Source organism: Martes martes, assembly GCF_963455335.1.
Source record: "Martes martes genome assembly, chromosome: 4".
Taxonomy (NCBI): Eukaryota; Metazoa; Chordata; class Mammalia; order Carnivora; family Mustelidae; genus Martes; species Martes martes.
The window spans coordinates 112,734,736-112,762,545 of record NC_137891.1 but is presented as its reverse complement, the minus strand read 5'-3'; the positions used below and the strand labels follow the sequence as shown (position 1 = coordinate 112,762,545).

Genomic DNA, 27,810 nt, shown 5'->3' with positions numbered 1-27,810 from the left:
GATTTCTTCCACCCTCCTTTTCCTCTCCCTCATTTCCTCACTTAACAAACTAGTTGTGTTATAGGAATTTCTAGTAAGTGGTCTTAAAGGCACTGTGCAGCAAGATGGGGTGTTTCAGAAATCTTTCGCGCTCTTAGGGTATTTTGAAGGCCCTTCTTCTGTCCGCACACTCTACCATGTCAGCACTCTGTATGCTTTGTAATGCTTCTCAGTTGAGGAGTCAGGGTACCTTCTCATAGTCAGAAAGCCTTAGATAAGTTCCAGTGAGTAACCTTTAGTGACACAAGCCAAAGTCACTAAAACCTGCTTCTCATCAGAACTGCTTTGCTTAAAAAACCAAGGAAAATACATCCATTATTCAAATATCCAGATATTTATAGAAGAATGGGAACACGAAGACCTCCTTCTGACCTTTACCTGTAATTATACTTTGATACCCTTTAGTTCTGAAGACTTAAAATTTCTGAAGATCACATTTGAGATGAAGGTGCTGTATTACCAGTTTCAGTTCCTTAAAATAAACATTAGTAGAGGTGACTTTAAATGATTTTTAGTTAAATTATTTCAGCTTATTTCACTAAGTACTTTGTAATTGTTAAAAACTCTATCTTGTTCCAAGTTATTTAAGTGGCTTACAAAAATGAATATAATGAAATAAAATTAAAAATGAATCTGGAGACAAAAGAGAGCATGTTAAAATATAACTAAAAGTAAATACTCAAAACACACACACCTAAGGTGGCTTAAGGATAGAGCTGGACTTAGTGCTTAGGCTCAGTTCTCTTTCCTTAGCACTGCCTTCTAATCCAGAAAGCACTAATGCTGCTTTTTGTGTGGCAAAGATTGTAAGTCACTAATGTTGTTTTACTTGTAATATGAACTGTAACATCAGAAATATGTCATGGCTGCAGTTTTCAGGTACCAAATAATTTAACCTACAGTAGCATTCATGAGTCAGAAACCATCCCCAAAATCATATGGTAGGTAAGAAGTTGATCCACACCTTGATCCTGAGAAAAACTGGGTAAAGTCCTCAAACTTTCTGTGTCAGAGATCATACCAAATGATTAAACAATTTTGAGTGTTCTTATGGCAGAGTAGCATGAGTCGAAGCAGTGTTCTGAGAACAATGACTCCTTCTGGAAGAATGTGTAAAGGGTAAACTAACTGTTACTTCTTGTTTTGGTATTTAATTCTTTCATAGCTGGTCCTTATTTTACCCAGTAGAAGGCAAAACTTAATATTCTTGGAATAAAAGTTTTTCTGTAAAAGAGAACAGGTATAGATATTTACCTAACTTCACCTATGAATGTCACAGTCAGTTCTATTACTAGGCTGGTTATGATCCCCAAAAATAAATACAAAATGTGAAATTTTATATTTACTGAAATCCCAAGCAGTTTGCTGGGAAAATGGAGGTTCCATATACAATGATATTAAAGGAAGAACCTACTAAGATGCGTTATGAGAAATTGCCAATACTCCTTAGGTACCACAAATAGATCAATCAGGATGTGTACTGCTATTGGAGATGAAATAAACTGAGCCACTTTAAAATTATTTCAGGCCAAGTTAAAATTATCTTATTTATGACTAATTCACCTGGAACACAACACTCACACTGAATAAAATTAATCTTTCCTATTTCAACTGCTAAAGATAACCGTTCTCTTGCTTTGTCCACCCTTAACCCAAACTTTCTAGGAAGTCTTCTTTACCTTAAGTCCTTTTTATATAGCTTCATTTCTTGTGTCATATACTAACACACATTTGCTCCAAGAATACTTTGGCTTCAACTACAACTTTTATGCTTACAACAAGCAGGTGTCTGTATCCCAGGTTCACCAATTTTCTGGACCTGAACTTAGAAAAAGGCATTTCTGGTATACCATCTCCTTTCTACCTACACCTACACCTACACACACACACACACACACACACACACAGCATTTCTGATATACCGTCTCCCCCTACACACAAAAACACACAGGCACACAAAATGCGCGCATGTGCTACAGTATTGTTTAGATTTGACCATGTAATTCTAAAGCTTTCTGTATATGTTAACAAACTTTATACTTTCTAAATGTTTTTAATTCAATTTTCTTTAAATAACCAAGTGTTGAAACTTTACAAAAATGGTATTCATCTTAAAACGGTTGAGGTTTTCCTTTTTCTCCCTCAAAAGGTCTAAGCATGGGTGGGTCTTTCGTAGACACACCTGTTTTTACCCCAAGGGATATGTGTCAATTCTCCCTCAAGTCAATTTTTTTTCAAACAGGGCCAGTCTATATTAATTTGTGTGATTTTGTTAATTTTCAAAACATCTTGAGTAAATAAAGGGAGATATAAAATACTATGGCTTGATTGGTGAATCTTAATTGCGAAATTTCTTCTTCTTTCGAAATTTCTTTCCTGCTGCATTCGCTGCTTTTTCAGCCATGATCTCTGAGTACTTCCTTCGGTTGTATCTAAAAAGAAAAACCAGACTTTTAGGTTCTAAAGTATGACAACAGAAGTTAATGTAATAGGGGTGGTGATGAAGTGGTGTAACATCTAAATCTCAAAAAATTATTTGCATTTTCACTATCTTAGCATATTTGTACTAAATTCCACCATGTGGAGCCATATTTGGAGTTAGGGGACTAAGCAGTAAACCAGACAACCATAGTCCCCACCCTCACAGAGCCTGTAGTTTAGTGAGGAAAAAAAATGGTAACTATAAGGGGGGGCTTTTGAAAACTTTCAACCACTAGAGGACCATGTACCATATCCAGTTACCAGATGACATCAAATGCTTTAAAGACTTTTGTAAGACAAAAATGTAAAAACAGACTGATGCAGAAGCAGGTATAAGGCTCTAACTATCTTTAAGCTAGATATTAGAGAGATTTGCACTAACTCATTTTTGTTTTGTTCATGAAAATGTCAATGTGTAATGGGCTATTTTAAAAGGAATCAACAAATATTTTTGAAGTTTCTTAATTTTAACTGCCATTATGGTAAATATTGATAAATGTAGTCCACAGATGTTCAAAAGAAGGGCTCATCGGTAGTTTGATTCAGAAAAATTAAGAATTCTTTAACTTTATAAAACTGTTCTGACCACTTTCACTGTGTTATAGAAATCTGTTATTACTAAAGGTCAGGATTAGCTGATACTCTCTTTAAAACAAGCTATTTAAGCCTTTTACAATTTAACAGCTCACTCAATCCTACAAGAAGCCAGCACAATTTACACATTCTAACAAACCTAAGATTACACTGAAAATGAAAAAAAAAAAAACAAATCATATGTGTTCGAACTTAAGTGACAACAAAGTAACAGACTGCTGTCACACTGGATGTTACATATGAATCCAATGGTGACCACAAATCAAAAACCATAACAGTTACATAAAAAATAAAGAGTAATCCGAACATAATACTAAAGAAAGCCATCAACCCCAAGGGAAGAGAGCAAGAGAAGGATGGAGAAAAACTACAAAAACAACCAGAAAACTATTAAAATGGCAGTAACTACAGACCTATCAGCAATTATTTTAAATGTAAAGAGACTAAATGCTCCAATCAAAAGACACAGGAGACTGACTGAATCAAAAACAAGACTCATCTATATGGTGCCTACAAGAGGTTCGCTTCAAGCTTAAAGACACATATAAACTGAAAGTGAAGGAGATATTCCATGCAAATGCAGTGGGGAAAAAAGCCAGTTAGCAATACTTTCATCAGGCAACAGACTTTAAACAAAGACTGTAGCAAGAAACAGAGAATGGCATTATATAATAAAGAGTTCAAATGAGGATATAACAACTGTAAATTTCTATGCATCCAACATAGAAGCCCCTAAAAAAAGCAAAAATTAACAGACATGAAGGGAGAAGCAGACAGTAATACAACAGTAGGGCACTTTAACACTCCATTTACATCAATAGATGGGTCATCCAAACAGAAAATCAACCAGGAAACAATGGCTTTTGATGACACATTGGATGAGATGGACTTAACAGATACATAGAGAATGTTCCGTTCAAAAACAACAGAATACATACACATTTTTTTCAAGTGCACATGGAACATTCTCCAGGACAGACCACATGCTAGCCCACAAAACAAGTCTCAATAAATTTAAGAAGACTGAAATTATACCAAGCATTTTTTCTAAAGAATGATATGAAACAAAATAAATTATAAGGAAAAAACCATAAATAAATGGAAGCTAAACAACATACTACTAAACAACCAAAGGGTCAATGAAGAAATCAAAAAGGAAAGCAAAAAAAATACATGAAGACAAATGAAAATGAAAATGGTCAATTCTGGGATGTAGCAAAAATGGATGAGGAAGTTTAGAGTGATACAGGCCTACCGCAATAAACAAGAAAAACTTCAAACAATCTAGCTTTACACCAAAGGAACTAGAAAAGAACAAAGCCCAAAGTTGGTAGAAGGATGGAAAAAGTGAGATTAAGGCAGAAATAAAATAGAGACTAAAAAACAAAAAAGCCAGGGATGCCTGGGTGGCTCAGTCAGTTAAGCCGCTGCCTTCAGCTCAGGTCATGATCCCAGGATACCAGGATCGAGTTCCACATTAGGCTCCTCGCTTAACGCGGAGCCTGCTTCTCTTTCTGCCTCTGCCTGCCACGCTGCCTGCTTGTGCTCTCTCTCTCTGACAAATAAATAAAAATCTAAAACATCAACAACAAAAACTCAAAAAAATAAAAAAAATAAAAAGCCAGACTCATCAAGAAATAAGAGAACACAAAATCAGAAATGAAGAATTAAAAGATGCCACAGGAATACAAAGATTTACAAGAGAATACTATGAAAAAGTATATGCCAACAAATTGGGACAACCTAGAAAAAAAATGGGTTGCTAGAAATGGACAATCTTCTAAAACTAAATCAGGAAGAAATAGAAAATTTGAGATCTATTACTATTAACAAAACTGAATCAGTAATCAAAAGACTCCCAACAAAATTCAAGACCAGATGGATTCATAGCTGAATTCCACCAAACATTTAAAAGAGGAGTTAATTCCTATTCTTTTCAAACTATTCCAAAACAATATAAAATGAAGGAAAACTTCCAAATTCATTTATGAGGCCAGCATTTCTCTAATACTGAAGCCAAAGACACTGCAAAAAAACCTACAAGTCAATATACCTGATGAACACAGGCGCAAAAATCCTCAATAAAATACCAGCAAACATGGGGCACCTAGGTGCCTCAGTGGGTTAAAGCCTCTGCCTTCCGCTCAGGTCATGATCCCAGGGTCCTGGGATCAAGCCCCACATCAAGCTCTCTGCTCAGCGGGGAGCATGCTTCCTTCTCTCTCTCTCTCTCTGCCGGTCATTCTGCCTACTTGTGATCTCTGTCTGTCAAATAAATAAATAAAATCTTTAAAAAAAAAAAAAAAGAACATCAGCAAACCAACAATACATTGAAAACATAATTTACCATGATCAAGTGGGATTTAATCTACACATGCAAGAGCAGTACAATATTTGCAAATCAATGTACACTGACAAGAAAAAGAATAAAACCCTATGATCATCTCAAAAAAAACCCCCACAAATCAAAAAACATTTGTTGGGGTGCCTGGGTGGCTCAGTTGGTTAAGCATTGGACTCTCTGGCTCAGGTCATGATCATAGGGTAGTGAGATCAAGCCCTGTGTTGGGCTCCCTGCTGGGCATGAAGCCTGCTTATTAGGATTCTTTCTTTCTCTCCCTCTGTGCCGCCCCCTTTAAAGAAAAGTCAAAGTACAATATCCATTCATGATTTAAAAACTCTCAACAAAGTGGGTTTAGAGGAAACATACCTCAACACAGTAAAGGCCACACACGAAAAATAAACAACTAACATCATAATGGTGAAAAACCGATAGCTTTCCTTCTAAGATCAGGAATAAAATGAGGATGTCCATTCTCACTGCTTTTACTTAATACAGTACCAGAAGTCCTAGATGCAGCAATTAAATAAGAAAAATAAAAGGCATCCAAATCGGGAAGGAAGAAGTAAAACTGTCACTATTTATAGATGACATGACACTACATAGAGAAAAGCCGGAAGACCCTGCCAAAAACTACCAGAATAAATGAATTCAGTTAAGCTGCAGGATACAAAATTAATATACAGAAATGCTGTGTTTCTATACACTAATAACAAAGTAGCAGAGAAGTTAAGAAAACAATCCATTTACAACTGTACCACAAAAAAATAAAATACCTAGGAATAAATTTAACCAAGGAGACTGAAAGACCTGTATACTCTGATAGCTGTAAGACACTGATGAAAAAAATTGAAGACAACACATACAAACGGAAAGATATCATGCTCATGGATTGGAAGAATTAATACTCTTAAAATGTCCATAGTACCCAATGCAATATAGAGATCCCACGCAATTCCTAAAAAATTTCACAGTACCATTTTTTGTAGAGCTAGAACAAATAATCCTAAAATTTATACAAAACCATAAGACCTCAAATAGCCAAAGCAATCTTAAGAAAGAATAACAAAGCTGGAGGTATCAAAATCCCAGATTTCAAGATATACTACAAAGTAATCAAAACAGTAAGGTACTGGTATAAAAACATATAAGTGGAACAGAAGAGAGCCCAGAAAGAAACACACACTTATATGGCCAATTAATCTATGACAAAGGAGGCAAGAATATACAATGGAGAAAAATAGTCTTTTTAATAAATGGTGTTGGGAAAACAGGATAGCTACATGCAAAGGAATGAAAACTGGACCACTTTCTTACACCATATGCAAAAATCAAAATGGATTAAAGACCTAAATGTGAGACCTAAAAGAGTAAAACTCCTAAAAGAAAACATAGGCACCAATCTCTTGGGACGTAAGTCTTAGCAAAATATTGATAGGTATGTCTCTCCAGGCAAGGGAAAAAAAGTAAAAATAAACAAGTGGGACTACACTACTTGCAAAAAAGTTTTTGCAGAGCAAAGGAAACCAATAAAACAAAAAGGCAACCCACTGAATGGAGAAAATTTATGTGCAAATGATAATCTGATAAGGAGTTACTATCCAAAATATATTAAGTAACTTACACAACTCACATCAAAAAAAAAAAAAAAACACAAAAAACCAAAAACCAAAAATCTGATTAAAAAATAGTCGGAGGGCCTGAATATTTCGCCAGAGACATACAGAAAAGGGCAACACACACATGAAAAGATGTTCCACATCACTAATCACAAGGCAAATGCAAATCAAAATTACAGTGCAACATCACATCATACCAGTCAGAATGGCTGGTATCAAAAATACAAGTAGTAACAAATGTTGGCAAGGATTTGGAGAAAAGTTGGCAACTTTCATGTACTCTTTGTAGGAATGTAAACTGGTGTACCCACTGTTGAAAACAGTATGGAGGTTCCTCAAAAAATCAGTAACAAAAATACCATAAGACTTAGTAATTCCACTACCTGGTATTTACCCAAATAAAACAAAAACACTAACTCAAAAAGATACATGCACTCCAGCATTATTTACAATAGCCAAGATTTAGAAACAACCCAAGTGTCCCATCGATAGATGAATGAATAAAGATGATCTGAGACAGACATATACAGACACACACACACACACACACACACACACACACACTGGAATATTACTGAGCCATATAAAAGAATGAAATCTTGCTATTCAGGGCAACATGGATGGACCTAGAGAATATTAAGTAAGTCACACAGAGAAAGACAATATGATTTCACTTATAAATGGAATCTAAAAAAGCAGATGAACAAACAAAAAACAGATTCTTAAATAGAATACTTAGTATCAAAAGTAGTAACAAGTGTTAGGATGTGGAGAAAAAGGAACCCTTATGCTTTTGTTGGTGGGAATATAATTTGGCACAACCACAATGGTTGTGCCAAAACAGTATGGAGGTTCCTCAAAGAGAGAGACCAAGAATAAACTGGTGGTTGCCAGAGGTGGGGGCTGGGTGAAACAGATGAAGGGAATAAAGAGGTACAAACTTCCAGAATTTAAATAAGTCATGGAGACGGAAAGCACAGCATAGACAACACCGTCAATAATATTACAACAACACTGTATGGTGACAGATGGTGACTACGGTTGTAGTAGTGAGCATTTTATAATGTAGAGAATTGTCGAATCACATTGCATACCCAGAACTAATGAAACACTGTAAGTCAACTATACCTCAACAAACAAAACCAAAAACCACATACAACACAGAAAATCGCATTTTCTCCTGTATATTACACTTACTTCTTCTGTTCCAAGGCATTCCTACTAATGAACACAGGACACATTAGTATGTTTACTGAATTTCCCTATCCCAAAGTGTCCAGAGGCCAGAAACCTCTTAAAGAGAATGTTGTAGAAGGAATTAAAACATACCAAGGAGATGGGCTAGTAGAGTGTTTCACATAGTGTGATACATAAATTTAGGTGACAGACAATATTCACTTTAAGCAATGTATTTATCTTCATGCACATTACAAAAATTGTAAGCCAACAAACCCATTTACAGTAGGCAATATAGTTTATTTTTAAAATAAAGCAGGCAGCACACACATAATGCAAACATTGTGAAAATGACATTCAGTGACTGAAGTATGGAATAATGAACTAAGAACACTGCCTCTAATTCGCAATTTTAGGAGTTTCATTCTACAAAATTTCTAGTTTACACCCCCAACTTCTTCACATTATTATTTTTTAGTGAAAGCACTATCAGCACTGCTGTGATTTCTGAGACTACTATCCTCAAGATTACAGAATACAGGTCAATTTTTAACCAGAACACACGGTTAAGGGGCGCCTGGGTGGCTCAGTGGGTTAAAGCCTCTGCCTTTGGCTCAGGTCATGATCTCAGGGTCCTGGGATCGAGCCCCACATCGGGCTCTCTGCTCAGCAGGGAGCCCACTTTCCTTCCTCTCTGCCTGCCTCTCTGCCTACTTGTGATCTCTGTCTGTCAAATGAATAAACAAAATCTTTAAAAACAAAAACAACAAAAAAAGAACATACGGTTAACACTTAGTAAACAAAGACTTACTCAGCTTGCACCATGCCTGTGTGGGGATGGAGGAAAAAAACAGGCTTGAGACAGGAAAATAGGAGAGACTGACAGAATGAATGTGGACTGAAGGAGGAGGTGTCAAGGACTTGCTAATGGGTAGTTAGTGATACTGTTTAGTCATGAGATACAGAGCACTGGGAAAGGACTAGCTTGTACTGGAAGGGTGCAGCAGCTGGCTATGTGGGTCTAGACTCAGGAGACATACTGCATTTGGAAGCCAAGAGTATACAGATTATAACTAAAGCCCTGTAGGGGATGAGATTTCCAGGGAGAGAGTAATAAGTAAGGAAAGAAGACTGCTTATTTCTAAAATTTTTACCATTACCCATACTAATTATATATAGCTTACATAACATTTGTGTTAAATTTGTTTTCCATGCTGACAAAGTTTTTAAAACCCTTGATAATCTTTTCACTTTTGCTATTAAACTAATCTCGAAGTTCCACAAGGGTTTCTATATGAAGTATGCTTTTAAATCTCCCATAATATATACATAGCTGCTTCAAGGACATTTAAACATATTCCCAAATGCTCCCATCTTAAAAAAAAAAATCCTCTAACTCCACGCCCACTACTATCCTTGCCCCTCTCCCTCTTCTCAAACTTCAAAGAATTGTCTCCATTTCTTCATTTTCAACTAACTCTCCATTCCTCTCTAGTCTGGTTTCCTCCTCATCGCTCCCTTAAAACTCCCGGCAAGAATGTTTTGACCTCCATGTATATCCAAAGAAGTTTTAGTTTTCTTTTTTTAAGTTTAATTTTATTTAAATTCAATTAATTAACATAGTATGTATAACTAGTTTCAGAGGTAAAGCTCAGTGATTCGTCAGTTGTATGTAATACCCAGTACTCATTACGTCACCTGCCCTCCTTAATGCCCATCACCCAGTTTGATCTCTCAGCAGCATTTATTCCTGTTAATCACTCCCTCTAGTTTATTTGTATCTGCTCAAAACATTCTCCTTCCTTGACTTCTGTGATACTAGCCATCCTGGTTTTCTTAATAGCCTCTTAGCCACTCTTTCCTAGTCTCCTTTGCAGGCTCATTCTCCTCTAGTCAGTCAAATGTTTTCAAGCTTCCATCTAAAGCAGTGGTTCTAAACTGAGAATGCTTATGCCCCTCAGGGGACATCTAGAAATGTCAGCAGTCACTTTTTTATAAAAGATTTAATTTATTTATTTGACAGAGAGACAGAGCACAAGCAGGCCGAGCAGCAGGCAGAGGGAGAAGCAGACTCCCTGCTGAGCAGAGAACCTGATGCGGGGCTCAATCCCAGGACCCTGAGATCATGACGTGAACCAAAGGCAGGCGCTTAACTGACTGACCCACCCAGGCGCCCCTCGGCAGTCATTTTTGTCACAAATTGGGAATGGGGTGCTACTGGCACCTAGTGGATAGAGGACAGTTCTCCCTAATAAAGAATTATCCCATCCAAAATGTAAATAGTGCTGTTAAGACACTGTGCTAAAGCCATTTAAAAATTACCTGAAGATTTAAAGTTTATGTATATTCTAAAGGAAAACATACATAATACAAAGTAAGACATAAATTCCGTTACCTTCTGAACTCAGAATCAGCCAGCAATTCTTCCACAATAGTTCTCTTCCTTTGTTTTTTGGGAATTCGTGAATGGTAGAAGTCAGCTGGATTGTCAACAATGGTTCCAATCTATGAGCAATTGATAGAAATGAGTCATGCAATACTTGAATGCTAAGTTGCTTTCATATTTCAGGGTAGCTCTAACAAAGTATATTTATAGCAAAGAATGAAAAACCCAACTTAAATGATACCAATATAAAGTTAGTTTTGCCATTTTTTAAAGCAAAAATAAGTCACCTCTTTAACTGGCACTGGCTCCTACAATGACATTTCATTAGAATTTATAGTAAAGTCAAAAATCCTCTTATATAATTCAGTGCTAGGCAGGACAGTAAATTCTTGATGAATAGTGTAACTAGAAAAGTGGGACAGAGAATATCAATTCTTTTTTTAGTCTCCCAATTTAATAAAATTGATATATAAACTCGACTCCACACCTATTTGATCCCCTAGGTGAGAACTTTCTTTCTTAGAACTTTCTTAGGACCCACTCTGCATTTGTTCATACGTTTGGTGTCCACCATGTGCCAGGTCCACCATGTGCCAAGTACAGTGCTAAGTGTTTGGGAAATAAAGACAAAGAATATCTGGTCCCTGCCAGCAAGAAGCCCACAGTCTTAAGAAAAATCCACAGACACGTAACTAAAAGATTAAAGCATAAAATAATTATTATGCTGAGCAGAACACTATAGATGCCCTAAAAAAAAAAAAAAAAAAGTGACCAACTCTACCTAAGGGAGGTCAAGGTTCCCTCCAAGTGTGTTGGAGCTTAAGAGGGCAATGTGACAGAAAAGCTGGGTAGCTGGTCTGAGTGCAGACCATACAGACTCTATCTTATGGGTCATAAAGAATCACTGAAGGTATCATTGAATGTTACCTGTGATATCAGTGAGCAGAGGTGTATCATGAACAGACTGCCTTTTAAAAAAAACAACAGGTAACTGGCTACAATGTGGAGGATGGACTAGAAGGAGAGGAGACCTGGAGGTGAATGACTATTAGAGTAATTAAGTAAGTGAGAAGGAACAGAATGAACCTGACAGCCACAAGAGGGGGAATCAACTGGATTTTTCATCTGGAAACACTTTGGAAACCAACTTTTAACTTATTTTCAGCATTTGCCTGGGGATGCCCCCCTATCAGGAGAAGAGTATGGTGCAAATGATTCCCTATTTCCTCTTCCATCATGTAAGGATCCTTGCTGTTAGGCGAATATTATTCATATATGGTTTACCCAACTCAAAGGTTCCAAAACTTTTAGAGGTATGACCTGGAAACTTAGTTAACATCTGCAACACCTTCTCTCTATATGGAAGGCCATTACAAGCTGGTGGCCAAAAGGTTCTCTGAATTGGGTTTTGCTCATTATTATACAGCCCAAGCAGATGTGCACTATAAATATTCACCTATGTTAAGAGTAAACAAAAAGAACACTACAGTGCTTTCCAAACTAAAATCTACAGAATATCACTGCCATTATTGTTTATTCATACCTGGAAGTACTTGGGGAAGCCATCCCTATCATTTTTCTTATAAAATCTTTTTGGGTCCATGCTAGCTCTCATCTTCAGTGCTTTGAGATCATTTTTTAATTCATCTGTCAATTCTGGAGCTTTCATACCAAACCAGCCATCACCTGCTGTTTTCTGTCGTTCTTTCTGAAATTCAGATTTCAAAAATAATTAAACAGAGAATTCTAACGTTAATAAGCAATGTATAAACTATACCTCATTCCCTTCAAAATTATATATACAAAAAACTTCATGAATTAAAAACAAATGAGGTTACTTAACAGAATATATTAGTCCCCAGATTCACCTTTTTCTTTTCTTTTTTTTTAAAAAAAGATTTTATTTATTTATTAGACAGAGATCACAAGTAGGCAGAGAGGCAGGCAGAGAGAGAGAAGGGGAAGCAGACTCCCCGCTGAGCAGAGATCCCGATGTGGGGCTTGATCCCAGGACCCTGGGATCATGACCCAAGCCGAAGGCAGAGGCTTTAACCCACTGAGCCACCCAGGTGCCCCTGGATTCGCTTTCATAAAAGAAATTACAGCACAGTGTTTTCTTTGGTAAATTAGGCATAGTATTATCAGTTTTATAAATGAGGGCTCCTTAAAAATTTTTTTTTTAATCTTAGTAACCTGCAGGGGTAAGTTACTTAGTGACTTGCAGGGGCGCCTGGGTGGCTCAGCCAGTTAAGCTCCCCCAGCTTGTGCTCCATCCCTCTCAAGTAAAATAAATAAAATCTTAAAAAAAGAAACTACAAAAGACTGCTGACTTCCTGGGAGAACAATATACAGCTTCAATTTTTATTGGGCAATATAGCCTACTCAAAAGATAATGTATAAAAACATTTTCACTTCTGGAGCTTATATGTAAATATTAATAACTTTATTCAGTCACCAAGGTGACTCAAAGTCACTCCAACAAGTCCAGAAATCTGTATTATTTCTAAGATTTAAAAAAAAAGTTCTATTTTTCGGGAAACTCCTAGCAAGTTATTTACTTATTTTTAATTCATTCATACAACATTATGGAGTGTCAATCATGTGCCAGCATGCTCCATATTAGTGATGATACATTACTGGGGAACCACCTTCAAATTTCCCTCAAACTCTCTTGATAACTTCTTTACACTTATTAGTTGAAATGGCAGACGGAACCAACCCCCAACTTTTACAAAAAAAAGTTTCCTACCCTCTCACTGGGCAGACTACAGACATCCAGGTTTTTAGGTGGCTACATTAAGCTCCCTACAAAGGCCTGCAACAGAGCTCTTAGCTCTTGGTGAAGAGTACTATAAGCCAAGTGTGGACAAGGACCTTATATGCTTGCTGTCACTTGTTTTTAAGAAGGGGGGTGGGGAAGCTGTCCTCTATGTGCACCACTTGGTGCACTTTATGAAAATCTATATAAAACGTGTTATGGGGGCACCTGGGTCGCTCAGTTGGTTAAACATCTGCCTTCGGCTCAGGCCCCACATCAGGTTTCCTGCTCTGCAGGAAGCCTGCTTCTCCCTCTCCCAGTCCCACTGTTTGTGTTCCCTCTCTTGCTCACTCCATCTCTAAAATAAATAAATAAAATCTTAAAAAAAAAAAGTGCTTATGGAACTTCATTTTCTGGGCCCTTAAATCTGTGATATCTTTCTTTACAAATATGTATTTTTTTAAGACTTTATTTTTAAAAAATTTTATTTTTTAAAGTAATCTCTATACCCAATGTGGGGCTAGAACTCAAAACCCTGAGATCAAGAGTCACACGCTTTACCAAATGAGCTAATCAGGTGCCCTGAAAAAACATATTTTTAAATTACACAACAATGTTGTATACGCTGAATGTATACAGTCAAATGCACCTCAATAATCTAAATAATGAGGGTCACTATACTTACTCTGCGTTTCTTCTGAAGTTGATGCTTTGATTCACTGTATGGTGGGACACAGTAGTTTTTTTCAAAATCAGGAGTAATAATGGCTTTCTGCAAAAGCTGTAAAAATATTAAAGTGGTTTTAAAATAATATCAGAATATAATTTTTTCCAACATTTTTTGTCTTATAAGAGAAATATCTCCCACACTGAAGACTACTCCAAATATATTAACCCTCTTTATGCACAACCATACCACTGCAAAGTTGTTTTTGTCCTTAAGTTTGTAAATTATATCATAATAAAAATGCTTTAGAAGGCAAACTGAAGGATTATTTTAGGAAACTTCATTCATCTTACATTTCTTTTTCTAAACTGAATCAGCATGTATCAGATTTACATTAATGTGTCTAACCTGTATTTATTGGCTTACAACCAGCCAAACAACTGGAAAATAAAGTCAACAGGAACAAATACCATAATGGCTCTTGAAATCTCTGAAAACAAACAAACAACCCTAACTAGTCTTTAATAAGTTCTTCTGATGTTGGTAAAACAGCTTCTGATCTGAGAAGACTATTACTAATGTGTACAATGTAACAGATTTGATTAAACTTATACATTTATCCAGATAAATCTGCTTTTTGCAATTCAACAGTCTTAGATTTTCTTTCAATATCAATTCATACACAGATCAACTTCATTCTTTTTAATAGCTGTTATGCACTAACATTTTTCATCTAACATTTAAGTCTCCAAATAAGTCTAACATTTAAGTCTCCAAACCTTTATCTGTTGAACACTGTAAACATCATCTCTGCACACTTGTGATTATTTTCTGTAAGTTTCCAAAAATGCATCACTTAAAAATGAAAAAGAACCCCCCAAAGTATAGGCATCTTCCACAGAACACTTACATGTAGCTAATAAATATACAAAAAGATGATCAACAGCAAATGAAAACAGCCACGAGGCACCAGTAACAACACACAAAAATATAATACCCAGTGCTGGTCGCAATGTAAAGAAAAAGAGCATTAACTGTGGTAGGACTTAACATTACTTGAATGCAAGGCAATTTAACAGTACCTGTCAAACCTGAAGTGATATATTTTGGAATCTTAAGAGAAATAATCACAAGTGTGCAGAGAAGGTGGTGGAGAGGACAGAGCTGAAGGAACAGAAGCACCTTGAACGTTCTGAGGGACTTAAACAGGAGAATATCATAGTCAGGTTTGGGTTTCGTTTCATTTTGAAGTAGCATCTACCCCCAACCTGGGGCTCTAACTCACAACCTAGAGATCAAGAGTCGCATGCTCTTCGGACTGAGCCAGCCAGGTACCTTTTTTGTTTTTAAAAATAGAAATCTATCAAAAGTATAGAGGATGGCTTGGAGAAAAGAGTAAGGAGGCTACCGCAGAATTCTAGATGAGAAATAAAGCCCTGCACTAGCCAGTGACAGTGGGGTGAAAAGGAGGGAACTAAGCAGAGTATGTAAGCAGCAGCATCTGCTTGGTTCAGCTTTGATCAGCCTCTACCGGAAAGGTAGGTCAGTGATGGACTGCAAAAGGAAAAGAGTTTGGCATCGTTAACCAGCCCTGAGAATACTAAATAAGTAGCTGGTTCAGGCAGGGAAGTGAACGAGGGCAATTAGGGAGGTCACGTGGCTGAGCACATCTGAATAAACAGTCAACAGGCACAAGAGGATTTGAAGACCTGGAGGGACAGTAAGGCTAGAGAATACAGATTTGGAGAAGTCATGCCATGTGACTTAAGCTGAGGGTTTGGATGAGGTTACCTACCCTGTAATTCCCTTCTGAAATTATATGTACAATTTTATGCATATGTGCACATGTATATTTTTCCTGGTGGGGGGAAGTAGCACCCACAGTTTTCAGATTCTCAACAGCATCCAGAACTGTTATGAACTAAAAATGCAGCAAGAAAAGAGAAGAAAACACATCCCCTAGGATAACTGGTAGGTGCAAGAGGAATGCTGACCCTGTATTAATTATTTTTCAAGTGCTATCTTTTTTTTTTTCTTTTTTTTTTTTTTTTTAAAGATTTTTTTTATTTATTTGACAGACAGAGATCACAAGTAGAGAGGCAGGCAGAGAGAGGGGGAAGCAGGCTCCCTGCTGAGCAGAGAGCCCGATGCGGGGCTCGATCCCAGGATTCTGGGATCATGACCTGAGCCGAAAGCAGAGGCTTTAACCCACTGAGCCACCCAGGCGCCCCTCAAGTGCTATCTTTTATAGCTAGGATTTTGAGGGGAAAAGAGGAGTACAGCAGGCTAACATGGTTTCACTGCAGGAAAATTAGTCTCTTACCAAGAACTAATCATGTCCAGAAGTGATTGGTTAGTTCTATGAAAACCAACAGGACACTCTATGTAACTTACCTCATTTTTCTTTTTCTCCTTGATCTGTGTTAGGGTTCTCTTCTTCGACTGTAGTTTGTCCGCATTGAAATTAATATACAAACCACCCAACTGCTTGATACTCATACCAGGATCTATGCTGCTGCTTGTCAACTTCAGACTGAAAGAGAATGATCACTTAAAGATCAAGTAATCACATCAAAATGGAATCAAGTGAGACTGTTCTTTTTAAAAATCACCTTTTTCTTCTACCCTTTTACTGCTAATGACAAAAAAAAAAAAAGGAAATCTTATTTTTACAATGGAGTTTCTGAAAACCTGAAACACATGTTTTAAATCTAATAAAATCATTTAGAAGAAAATTCCAGGATAAATAATGAGTAAGTTTTTTTGGGAACACATCAAAATTTATTCCTCAGATTAACTTAAAGAGGATTAAGACTATATAATATGTCAGTAGACTTCATAAAAAAAAGAATTGCAGAGAAGAGGAGATACATCTGGCAATTCAGCTCAACTTCATATACAGGCGGTGAGTCAACAAACATACATAACCTCTATCTCTAAAACCAGTAAGAAAGACAGGTTCTGAACTTCCCGGTTATCCAAGCTTAGAATGTTTTTCTGGATGAGTAAGGGTATTTGGTAGTGCTTCTAAATCAGTGAGTTTTAAACAGCAGTGAACATCTGTATTTCTCACTGGAGATTTTAAAAAATACAGAAGTCATACCCCATATCTACCAAACCAGTTGGGTCTGGGCTCCTGTTATATTTATATAGTAAGAATTTCTGCTTTTATATTACTGGAAGGTCCTTTTTATAAGCAAATATAGTTACTTTCTTCCCTAATTATTCATTTAAACTGAGCAGTTGAAAGCTTTGATCAGTCTCTACCGGAAAGTGAAATCATTCTACTGCAGTGGTTTAGCAGTGATTCTCAACCCTAAAGATACATTAGAATTATCCTGGGGAACAGTGTGCCTTTTAAAAAGTAAGTATGCTTGAGGCTGGCCTCAGAGATTTATTTCATTGGCTTAAAGTGAAAACTGCTCATCTGTTAATGTATATAGACTCTTGCCAAGGATGTATTTCCAATAGATAACAGGGCCACCAGAGCCCTGTGCCTAAGAAAAACAAATTGAAAACAGAAAAAAAGAAACTAAAGAAATAGTCCCAAAGTCAGTATTTTTTAATGGGTGCTAGACAGGATTATAGGTGATTATTTTTCTCTACCTTTTCCCTATTTTTCAACTCTACAATTAGCATAGAGAAAAGATAAAAGTTCCTTTCCCTAACTTTTATGTTGCCCTTAACAATCATGCAGGAAAATCTTTTTTTTTTTTTTTTATTTTTTTTTTTTAAATTTTTTTTTTTTTAAAGATTTATTTATTTATTTATTTGTCAGAGAGAGAGAGAGAGAGGAGCGAGAGTGAGCACAAGCAGACAGAGTGGCAGGCAGAGGGAGAAGCAGGCTCCCTGCCGAGCAAGGAGCCCGATGTGGGACTCGATCCCAGGACGCTGGGATCATGACCTGAGCCGAAGGCAGCTGCTTAACCAACTGAGCCACCCAGGCGTCCCAATGCAGGAAAATCTTAACAGATGATTTTGAATAGATCACCGGTGGGAGAAGTATGACTAACAAAGGCACCCACACACTAGGGATATGTTGGATAAAAGAGTTCTTCCATAAAGAACCTGAGGCAGTAGTTTTCTCAATTTCCATGTTTTCTTTTTCTTTTTTTTTTTTTAAGATTTTATTTATTTGACAGAGAGAGATCACAAGTAGGCAGAGGGGCAGGCAGAGAGAAAGAGGAGAAAGCAGGCTCCCTGCTGAGCAGAGAGCCCTATACAGGGCTTGATCCCAGGACCCTGAGATCATGACCTGAGCTGAAGGCAGAGGCTTAACCCATGGAGCCACCCAGGTGCCCCAATTTCCATTTTCTCTAATATTTTATATTTTTATGGTAATCAGCCACTTGAAATATGTGTCAAAAACTTACTTTTAAAAATAAAGGTAAAACTTACAGTTTAGACTTTGTACTATTTAGTAAGTCGTCTTCATCACTAAACTCACTATCTTTGTTTGTGTCATGGTCTGATGGTTCTTCACTTTTTTCATCCTCTTCCTCCTCTTTTTTTTCCTCAGTGGCAACTTCACTTGCCTTGTCTCCCTCATCCAAGTAAAAATGTTTATCAGTACTCAATCCAGGAGTTGTGTCAATTACAAACAATGCATGGTCACATGACATATTTTCTGATTCTCCGTTTAAAGACTCCTTTTGACCATTATTTTCGACAAAACACACAGTGTCCTCTTCATTCTCACTATTTTCAGACTGCTGGCTTTCATCACTGCTGAGAACTAATAAAACAGAATCATCTTTGTCCAGCGACGTGTGGAGCTCAGACTTGAATAGTCTGTTTTCACACTCAGAATCTATGTCCCTTCCTTCATTCCTATCTTCGCTGATACCTGTAACGGTGCACTCTTCTTCATCACTACCACCATCACCAAATTCTGTCAAGTCACTTGTTTTTATGGTGCTCTTTCTCTCTTCATTCCATCTGTCCACTTCTACCACTGCAAATGTTTGAGCTAATGATTTCATTATAGCCTCACAGTTCAGATTTGAGGGCTCTGACATGGTCTTATTATTTTGGGGGGTTGAATGCCTTTGAGAAACTAACAGCTGAATGCCAGTGTCCTGAGGTTCAGAAAGGCTCTCCAACTGAGAATTTTTCTTACTTGCTTCTTTTTCCTCATCTCCTGTTCCTTTGGCTTCTTCATCTAAATTCTTACAATTCTGCTTTGTAATTTCTTTGAGAGGTGCAACATTGGCCTTTTCCTTCTCTCTTATATTAAAACATTGGCGTTTTTGCACTGTTCGTTTTTTTTCTGAATTTCTGAGGAAGGAATCATCATCGAAGTCTTTACACATTTCATTTTTACAGAAATTTGGCTTATTTATCTGAGAAAGAGATCTTACTGGTAAACAAGGTGTTTTTCTGGTATCTGAATCCTCTGAATTCATAGGCACAGGCTTTTCATTTTCTGGTACAATATCAGTACCTTTCTCCTCAGTTTGTGTGTCTAATTTCTTCTGCATACTTCTCGTTCTCATAGTTGCAACTCCAGAAAATGAAGAAATGTCTGAGTATGATGACTCAGCATCAGAAATAGCTTCTTCATATAATTCTTGGCTTGGGTCTCTTACAGATTTAGCCTTACTTCGTCTGGTATTTGTAGTTATTGCAGGCGACACAATTCTAGAAATACCTGAAACATGTGATTCAGCTTCAGAGTCACCATCGTCTTCTTCAATACGAGACTGATTTACTGGAGTTATTTTAAGCCTTTTTCGAACACTGGACACTGGGGTACAAGCAACTAAGATCTGCCGCCTCCTAGTTACTCTTAAAATGGGATCCTGGCACTCATACACAGAAGAACAATTGGACTCTGCTTCAGAGGTCTCTCCATCAACCGATGGTTTGTTCATTTCAGATAATGAGACTGTAGTTCCACTCTTTCTCTCTCTGGTTTTAGGAGTTCTAGAGACTGGATTTTGTTTCCTAGTGGTTTGTGATTCAGTAGTAGTTGGGTCAACAGGTAGACATTCCTTTCTGCTTTTTGGATGTGCGTGAATTCTTTTAGCAGAATTCTGTAAGCCAGAATAAATATACTGTGATTTAGGTAGGACTGAAACTAAGGCACTCCTCTCATGAACACATTTTAAGAGGGTACTAAAAAACTCACCAGTACCCATTTAAAAGGAAAAAAACAAAACTTAAACACTAAATACTGGATCTAACACTACATTTGCAAGGCCCTGCCTCACAACCACCCAGTACCCATGATTTTTAACAATAAAAACAAAAAACATACTGGATCTGACTGTGCATTTGCAGGACCCTGCCTCACTAGCCACGTCCAAGATGTAGATATAATTTTAGGGAGCAAAACAACTAATTGAAAAGAAAATTTTCTGCATGGAAATATCACATACCAAATACGCTAGGTGGACCTACATTCTGATATGCAGTCAAGGGAAGAGAGAAGAAAGGAAGTATTAACTCTGAGCACAGATGTGTTTAGGAACACACACACCAACGGAATCAGTCGCCGCCCTTACCTTTACATACATAAATGAATTAACGTTCTATTCCCTCTGTCGCAGAATCAGAGCCAACGGACGGCTATAGCCATTGATAGCCACCAGGAGGCGTCACTGCAGCCTTCCTCACTCCAGAATAAAGTGCTGTGGGGCCACTACCAGCTCCCCACGTGACAACGGTAACCTTCTCTCCAATCCTGCTAATTATAATTAGATTCACACTTGGTAGCCGAAATTAAACCTCCTTCGTACGGTTTTAACAGGTTAGAAGGCCTCAGCTGTGCACCTGCCATTACAAAGGAGAACTACTCAAAGCAAGTTACCTGACCTCTCTATTCCAGGTTAAGGACTACCTTTTTTTTTTTTAGATTTTATTTATTTGACAGCAGTAGGCAGAGAGGCGGGTGGGGGGAGCAGGCTCCCCGCCGAGCAGAGAGCCCGATGAGGGTCTCGATCCCAGGACCCCGCGATCATGACCCGAGCCGAAGGCAGAGGCTTTAACCCACTGAGTCCCCCAGGCGCCCTCAGGCTAAGGACTGTCTTAAATGACCATAGCGAGGACCGAAGAGGAAGCTACGGGGTTAGCACTGGGTCTGACACGGCAGCGCGCGCGACAAGCTCGGGCCCTTCCCGCCGCCCTACCACCCTAAGCGCCGCTCTGTGAAGAAGCAGCGGCAGAAATGAGGGCGCCCTGCGATCTCCTACCTTCTGCTGGGAGTTTTCAGCCAACGTGGCTTGGACCGTGGCCTGAGGCCTTCCGGACCTGGTCACCACCATCCTCCAGACTCGCGGCCACCCCGACCTGCCTCTGTTCCGGCGCCCCGGAAATGCGTCAAAGAAGCGTCTCGCTTGCATTTTCAGCGAGGATCCCGGAACTAACGAGAATCTCGTACCGGCCTCCGGCCTTTAGCATTCCCAAGGGCACGGTTTCTAGCCTTCACTCCAGGGCGGTGGAAAGTCAGATCCACGGGTCGTGGGGGCTGCGGACGCGCAGTGATGGAGGGCCCTCGTCCTAGTTTCACAAAAACCAATTGGAAAATAGCATCTTCTTTCCAACTTTAAGCATTCTCTCATATGTTTGGTCTTAATGTAGTCGTGGGTGTGACTGAAGGAGGCGTTTGCATTATTTATATTATTATTTATAATATTATTTATAACACTTTTTTTGTAACGACGTATTCTTGTCTTATTCGTGAAATTAAATATTATTTTTTGTTAATAAACTCGAAAGGCTAGGTTTGGGTAAAGATGTATTTGTTAAACGTTACAGAAACTCAGAGACTAGGAAGCTATCTAATTTAAAGGTGAGATGGTTACGGATCAGAAATAAGCGGAAAAGAAATGTTAAATTTTAAAGGAGAGCGATAAATTTTTGTTGTTCTTTTTGCAGTGAAGAGAATGACCAGAATCAAGAGAAGATGTTTGGTATTCTTTTAGGATGAAGTATGGCGAATTAGAATATATTTTAGGGGAATGGAAAGGGATATTGTTGGAGGTGAGAAAGGATGAGTTCTTCACCAAATATATATAACAGAAAACCATTTTTTTTTTCTTATCGTCACGAAACGGATTTTTCATTGGGCACATGGCCATCGAACTAAATAGGTCCTTGCATAGTTTCCCTTGGAGCCAAATGGGGCTGACTAAATTTTGGCCAATTAGTATAAATTGTTGTGTAGCTCTTTAGGGACACAGGAAAAGAGGAGGTCCTCCCTACTTTTTTTTTTTTTTAAAGATTTATTTATTTGACAGAGATCACAAGTAGGCAGAGAGGCAGGCAGAGAGAGAGAGGAAGCAGGCTCCCTGCCGAGCAGAGAGCTGGATGCAGGACTCGATCCCAGTACCTGGAGATCTGACATGAGCTGAAGGCAGAGGCTTAACCCACGGAGCCACTCTGGCGCCCCTCCCTACTTTCTTTAACTTCATTTTTTTCCCTGGAAAGCTGTATTCTCAGGTTACAAGCAGCAAGTTTGTGCAGTGAAGAGAAGGGCCACACTTTTAAGGATGGCAGAGCAGTGAGAAAGAAAACATGAGTCCCTGAGAACTGATGGAGCTGCCCTAACCTCAACAACCCACTTCTGGATCTGTTTCACCTTCAACACCTGTCTTTCCCCTCTCCAAGTTTTTATTTAAATTCCAGTTAGTTAACATACAGTATAATATTAGTTTCAGGTGTAGAATTTAGTGATTAAAAACACACCCGTGTTTTTAAAGTCCCCGTTATTTGGGGGATTTTCTGTTATTGCAGATGAGCCAAATTTAACTGAAGAATGGAATAAAAAAATAGAGATGGAGTTAGCCACAGAAGAATGCTCCTTTGAGGCAGGAGGGAAATGTTAATATATGAAGTAGAGAGTGTGAATGCAAGGAAAGTAAAGTGGGGGAAGAAAAGAAGGGCTTTTGGATGGATAACCTCAATCTTTTCCGTAGATAGAAGTTTCATCTGCTTAGAGGGATGGAAAAGGTTTAGATTGACCCTTGTGGGGAATGTGGTAAGGAACAAAAAGAAGGAATTTTTTCCCTAAAGGTTATATATTTGAGAGAGAGCAAGAGAGAGAGAGAGCATGAGTAGCAAGGAGAGGCAGAGGGAGAGGGAGAAAGGCTCCCTGCTGAGCAGGGAGCCTAACGTGGAACTCAATCCCAGGACTCTCAGATCATGATCTGAGCCAAAGGCAGACACTTAACTGACTGAGCCAGTCAGGCACCTCAAAGAAGGAATTTTAGTATAGCCATGTAGCAATGAGACTATGTAAGAGGAAGAAAATAAAACAGGCTAGATTTCACGAGAAGGTAGAACTGGTGTAGAGGAAGGAAAGTGAAACTACTGGAGTTATATGCATTAACTCATTAACTCTACAACAACCTCAATATCAGCAAATGCGTGGAAATGAAATTAAGATCACAGGAGTGGATATAGAAAATTGGAGAATATTAGAAAATCAATGTGTAATATTCACTTCCAAGCACGGCCACTTTAAACAAAAACTCCCAAACATTACAATCTAACAAGATTAAGAAACAAAATACAAATATTAAAATGTCAGTACATATTCAAAATCTGAGAAGACTGAACTGGTCTAGTATCAACAGGTTGGCTGATAATAGGCAAAACTGCAATGAGTTCTGTTTTTGTTTTATGTGGGCTTACCAGGTCTGCCCTGTTTCCGTTTCTATCTTTTTGCCACCCTCCTTACCCAATGTGGATTTAGGACAAATACCCAATTTTAGGTAAATATAGTATGAAAATACAGCAGTTATCACTCAGGCCCAAAGGGAAACTCTCCCTTGATAGTCAATATTTTACTAATTAAACCCTTAAACTGAAGGGTTGACTCTCCCTGAAATTTCAAGCATTAACCAAAGGATGAGAGTTTTAGTTCATGAACCTTCTAAAAATAAAACTTTTAGTTATTCTGCATTATTACATGTAAAACATTAAAGTTTGGCATGTAAGATGGTCCCCAGTGATCCCATCTACCAGTTTCAAACCCTAGAGTGGGGGCTTGACCAGGTGATAAAGAATGTCAAAAGCGATCGGTATCTCTTTCATGATTAGGTTGCCAAAAAAGCTGACTTCCATCTTGCACCCTCTCACCTGCTCATTCTGTGGGAAGCTAGTCTCATGTTATGAGCCGTCCTATGGAAGGCCATGTGTCAAGAAAATGAGGGAGGGGGCGCCTGGGTGGCTCAGTGGGTTAAAGCCTCTGCCTTCGGCTCAGGTCATGATCCCAGGGTCCTGGGATCGAGCCCCGCATCGGGCTCTCTGCTCTGCGGAGAGCCTGCTTCCTCCTCTCTCTCTGCCTGACTCCCTGCCTACTTGTGATCTCTCTCTCTGTCAAATAAATAAATAAAATCTTTAAAAAAAAAAAAAAAAAAAAAAAAAAAAAAAAAGAAAATGAGGGAGGCCTCTTGGCCTATAGCCAACAAGGAATTCAGTCCAGCCAACAACTCTATGAGTGAGCTTGGAAGTAGACCCACCTCAGTCAAGCTTATAGGTGAGACTGTAGTCCCAGCAGACACTTTGACTGCAACCTTTCATGACACCGTAAGGTACCCAGAAACAGCAATAAATGTCATTATCAAATAATTTTGTCTGTTCTTTCATGTCTAACTTCTTTCACTCAGCATGTGTCTGAGATTCATCTGTTACTATATATAATTTTTATTGCTTATTATCCATTGTATGATTATAATACAGTTCATTTATCCATTCGACTGTTAATAGCATTTGGATGGGTTCGTGTTCAGCTATTATGAATAAAGATGCTGTATACATTTATATGTGTCCTTTTTGGACATGTATTTTTATTTCTCTTGAGTAAATACCTAGGAGAATAACTGCTTGGTCATATGGTAAGTGAACATTGAATTTTTTAAGAAATGCTAAGATATTTTCCATACCATTTTACATCCCCACCAGCAATATGAGAGTCCTGCTTGCTCCACATCCTTGTCAACACTTGCTGTCAGTCTTTAAAATTATAGCTATTTTGTATTCTAGTGGTTTCCTTGTGGTTTTAAATTGCATTTCCCTGATAATGGTGTTAAACACTTTTAATGTTTCATTGGCTATTCATATGTTTTCGTTGGAGAAAAATCTGTTCTAATCTTTTGCCTGCTTTTTTATTGGGTTGTCCTATTAAGAAGTTATGAGTTCTTTATGCAATCTGAATACAAGACTATTATAGACACAATTTACAAATATTTTCTCTTATTCTGTGGGGGTGTCTCTTCACTTTCTTGACAGTGTCCTTTGAAGTGCAATTTAAAAAAATTGATTATGCCTTATTTTTCATCAGAAATATGTATTGGTATTTTTTTAACCAATCTGTGGCTTATATTTTCACTTTATTTTTTTAAAGGAAGGACTTTTTTTTTTTTTGACAGAGAGATCACAAGCAGGCGGAGAGGCAGACAGAGAGAGAAGGGGGAAAGCAGGCTCCCCGCGGTGCAGAGAACCCGACGCGGGGCTCGATCCCAGGACCCCGGGACCACGACCCGAGCCGAAGGCAGAGGCCCAACCCGCTGAGCCACCCAGGCGCCCCGGACTTTTTTTTTAAAAAAAGATTTTATTTATTTGACAGATGTGTAGAGAGAAAACACAGGTAGGCAGAGTGGCAGGCAGAGGGAGAGGGATGCACAGGCTCCCCATTGAGCAGGGAGCCCATGCAGGGCTTGATCCCAGGACCCCGGGATCATGACCGGAGCCGAAGCCAGCCACTCAACTGACTGAGCCACCCAGGCGCCTCATATTTTCACTTTCTTAAGTGTCTTTTGAGGGCCAGAATATTTAAATTTTTATTAAATCCAGTTATCAGTGTTTTCTTTTTATGGTTTTTTATCAAAAAGCTTTGCATGGGACGCCTGGGTGGTTCAGTCGTTAAGGGTCTGCCTTTGGCTCAGGTCATGAGCCCAGAGTCCTGGGATGGAGGCCTGCATCTGGTTCGCTGCTTGGCAGGAAGCCTGCCTCTCCCTCTCCCACTCCCCCTGCTTGTGTTCCTTCTCTCGCTGTCTCTCTGTGTCAAATAAATAAATAAAATCTTAAAAAAAAAAAAAGCTTTACAGCCGGTTTTAATTTTCCTGCTTTGTTCTAATCTCATACACATCAAAGATGAAATTTTCAACTAAAAAGAAAAAAGACATTTCCGTCTAGGGAAGGAAATCGAGAGTTTCATCAGGAAGAGTATATATGCTGGAAATCAATAGAATATTACCTTCAAATTGCTCAGGCAAAGTATTTGGAAACTTAGAATTCCACAGTATCAAATAATCATTTAAGATTGAGAACAAAATGAAGACATTTTCAGGCAAACAGGACCTAGAAAGCTTACTGTGCCAAAGACCTTCAGTGAAAGAATTACTATGACACACTTAAGAAAAAAGCAAACTTAAATGGAGTAGGATGCAACAATCAACAGTGAGGAAAGAAACAAGAAAAACAGAACTGAGTCAAAGTGATGCATATTGTAAAACGTGAACCTTTCCAAATAATGGACCAACAGACACATAAAAATCTTGTATGACATTTTATACATTTATTCACTGTTGAGAGATACATATTAAAGTTTTGTTTTGCTTTTCTGGTAGTGAGACTATAACAGCCATATTCTATTTGGGGGATTTGGATAAGTTTTAGCCTCTCTTTTTTTTGTTTAAGGTAAAATATTATGTTTCCAACCTTAATCACTCTTGTCTCAACAGAAGCGGTACTTTTCTATCCATAGGGCAAGCTCTTTAAGAAAGTGTTTTCACTGAATTTCTAAAGTTTACATATAAATTGTTCATATTCAGTAAAAGCCTATTTACAAACAAGGCAAGCAAAGGTCTCTGTCAGAATATCCACTCATTGTCTCATCCTACCCTAAGGCTAATCTTTTCAAGGGGAGCTTCCTAGCAGTAGATATCCCTAGCCCCACTTCCTTCTATATGCCCCCAATCCCTTTTCCCCACTTTGATCATTAACAGATGATAGAGCAGTAGTGCTCTTGTTCATGTACAGATCTCTCTCCCCCCACCACATATACCTTTTGCTCCTTGAAGACAGAGGTTCTTTATTATTTGTGTCTGTCTGCCAATATCTTACACAGTTGCTGGCATATAGTAAGCTTTTGATAAATCTTTGAATGAATGAATGCATGAATAGCTTTATGGCTTGGATATTTAAAAATTATTCATAATTTATTTTCAAATCATACTCAATTTGAGTTCAGATAGGTTAAAATCAATATAATACTCCAGGATGCTTTTAACTATTCAAACAACTCAAACAATATACAATACACTTTATTTTAATTAAGTAATTCATAATACTCAAAATATCGGTGAAATTAAAGACTATTATAAATATTTATTAATGCTTTATATTTTGCCTGTAATTTATAATACACCATTATAGACACATAAAAGTAGAATTATCTAATGAAAACATTTTCCTGTCCTAAGTGTACTTCTAATTCTGAAAACTATAAAAAATATTAACGAAAGTTATGTTACACAGTTTTCAAAAATATGACATATCCCATCAACAACTTTATGGGGAAATGACAGGTACAAGTTCTGGTATACTAGGAAGTTACCTTTAAAAAAATATGTTCAGAATCATAAGTTGGTATATTTGATTATGAAAACAAATGGCTGAAATTCTCATTAAAACAACTTCAAATTTCTCTAAATGTACAATTGGCAGAGAGATGAACTGTTGATCATTTCACTCCCCCAATACCGAAAATGCTCCGGTGGAAAAGTTGGAAGAAAATTTGTT

General features: G+C 37.9%; 1 protein-coding gene across 2 annotated transcripts in view; it reads right to left on the bottom strand.

Annotated features, from left to right (window-relative positions):
* Nucleotides 1–359: 359 nt before the first annotated feature.
* Nucleotides 360–27,810, bottom strand: part of DNTTIP2 (deoxynucleotidyltransferase terminal interacting protein 2) — a 30,104-nt gene continuing 2,653 nt past the window's right edge. The window contains exons 1-7 of one of the 2 annotated variants that reach the window (XM_080802952.1): nucleotides 21,255–21,433; nucleotides 18,460–20,096; nucleotides 16,456–16,594; nucleotides 14,080–14,175; nucleotides 12,180–12,344; nucleotides 10,646–10,755; nucleotides 360–2,471 (exon numbers count right to left, since the gene is read on the bottom strand). In XM_080802952.1, coding sequence (XP_080659078.1) covers nucleotides 2,378–2,471; nucleotides 10,646–10,755; nucleotides 12,180–12,344; nucleotides 14,080–14,175; nucleotides 16,456–16,594; nucleotides 18,460–20,096; nucleotides 21,255–21,404 — 2,391 coding nt within the window. In that variant the 5' untranslated portion in view covers nucleotides 21,405–21,433 and the 3' untranslated portion in view covers nucleotides 360–2,377. Of the gene's footprint in view, nucleotides 2,472–10,645; nucleotides 10,756–12,179; nucleotides 12,345–14,079; nucleotides 14,176–16,455; nucleotides 16,595–18,459; nucleotides 20,097–21,254; nucleotides 21,434–27,810 lie in introns of those variants that run through there. The other variant, XM_080802953.1, reaches the window with a different exon arrangement.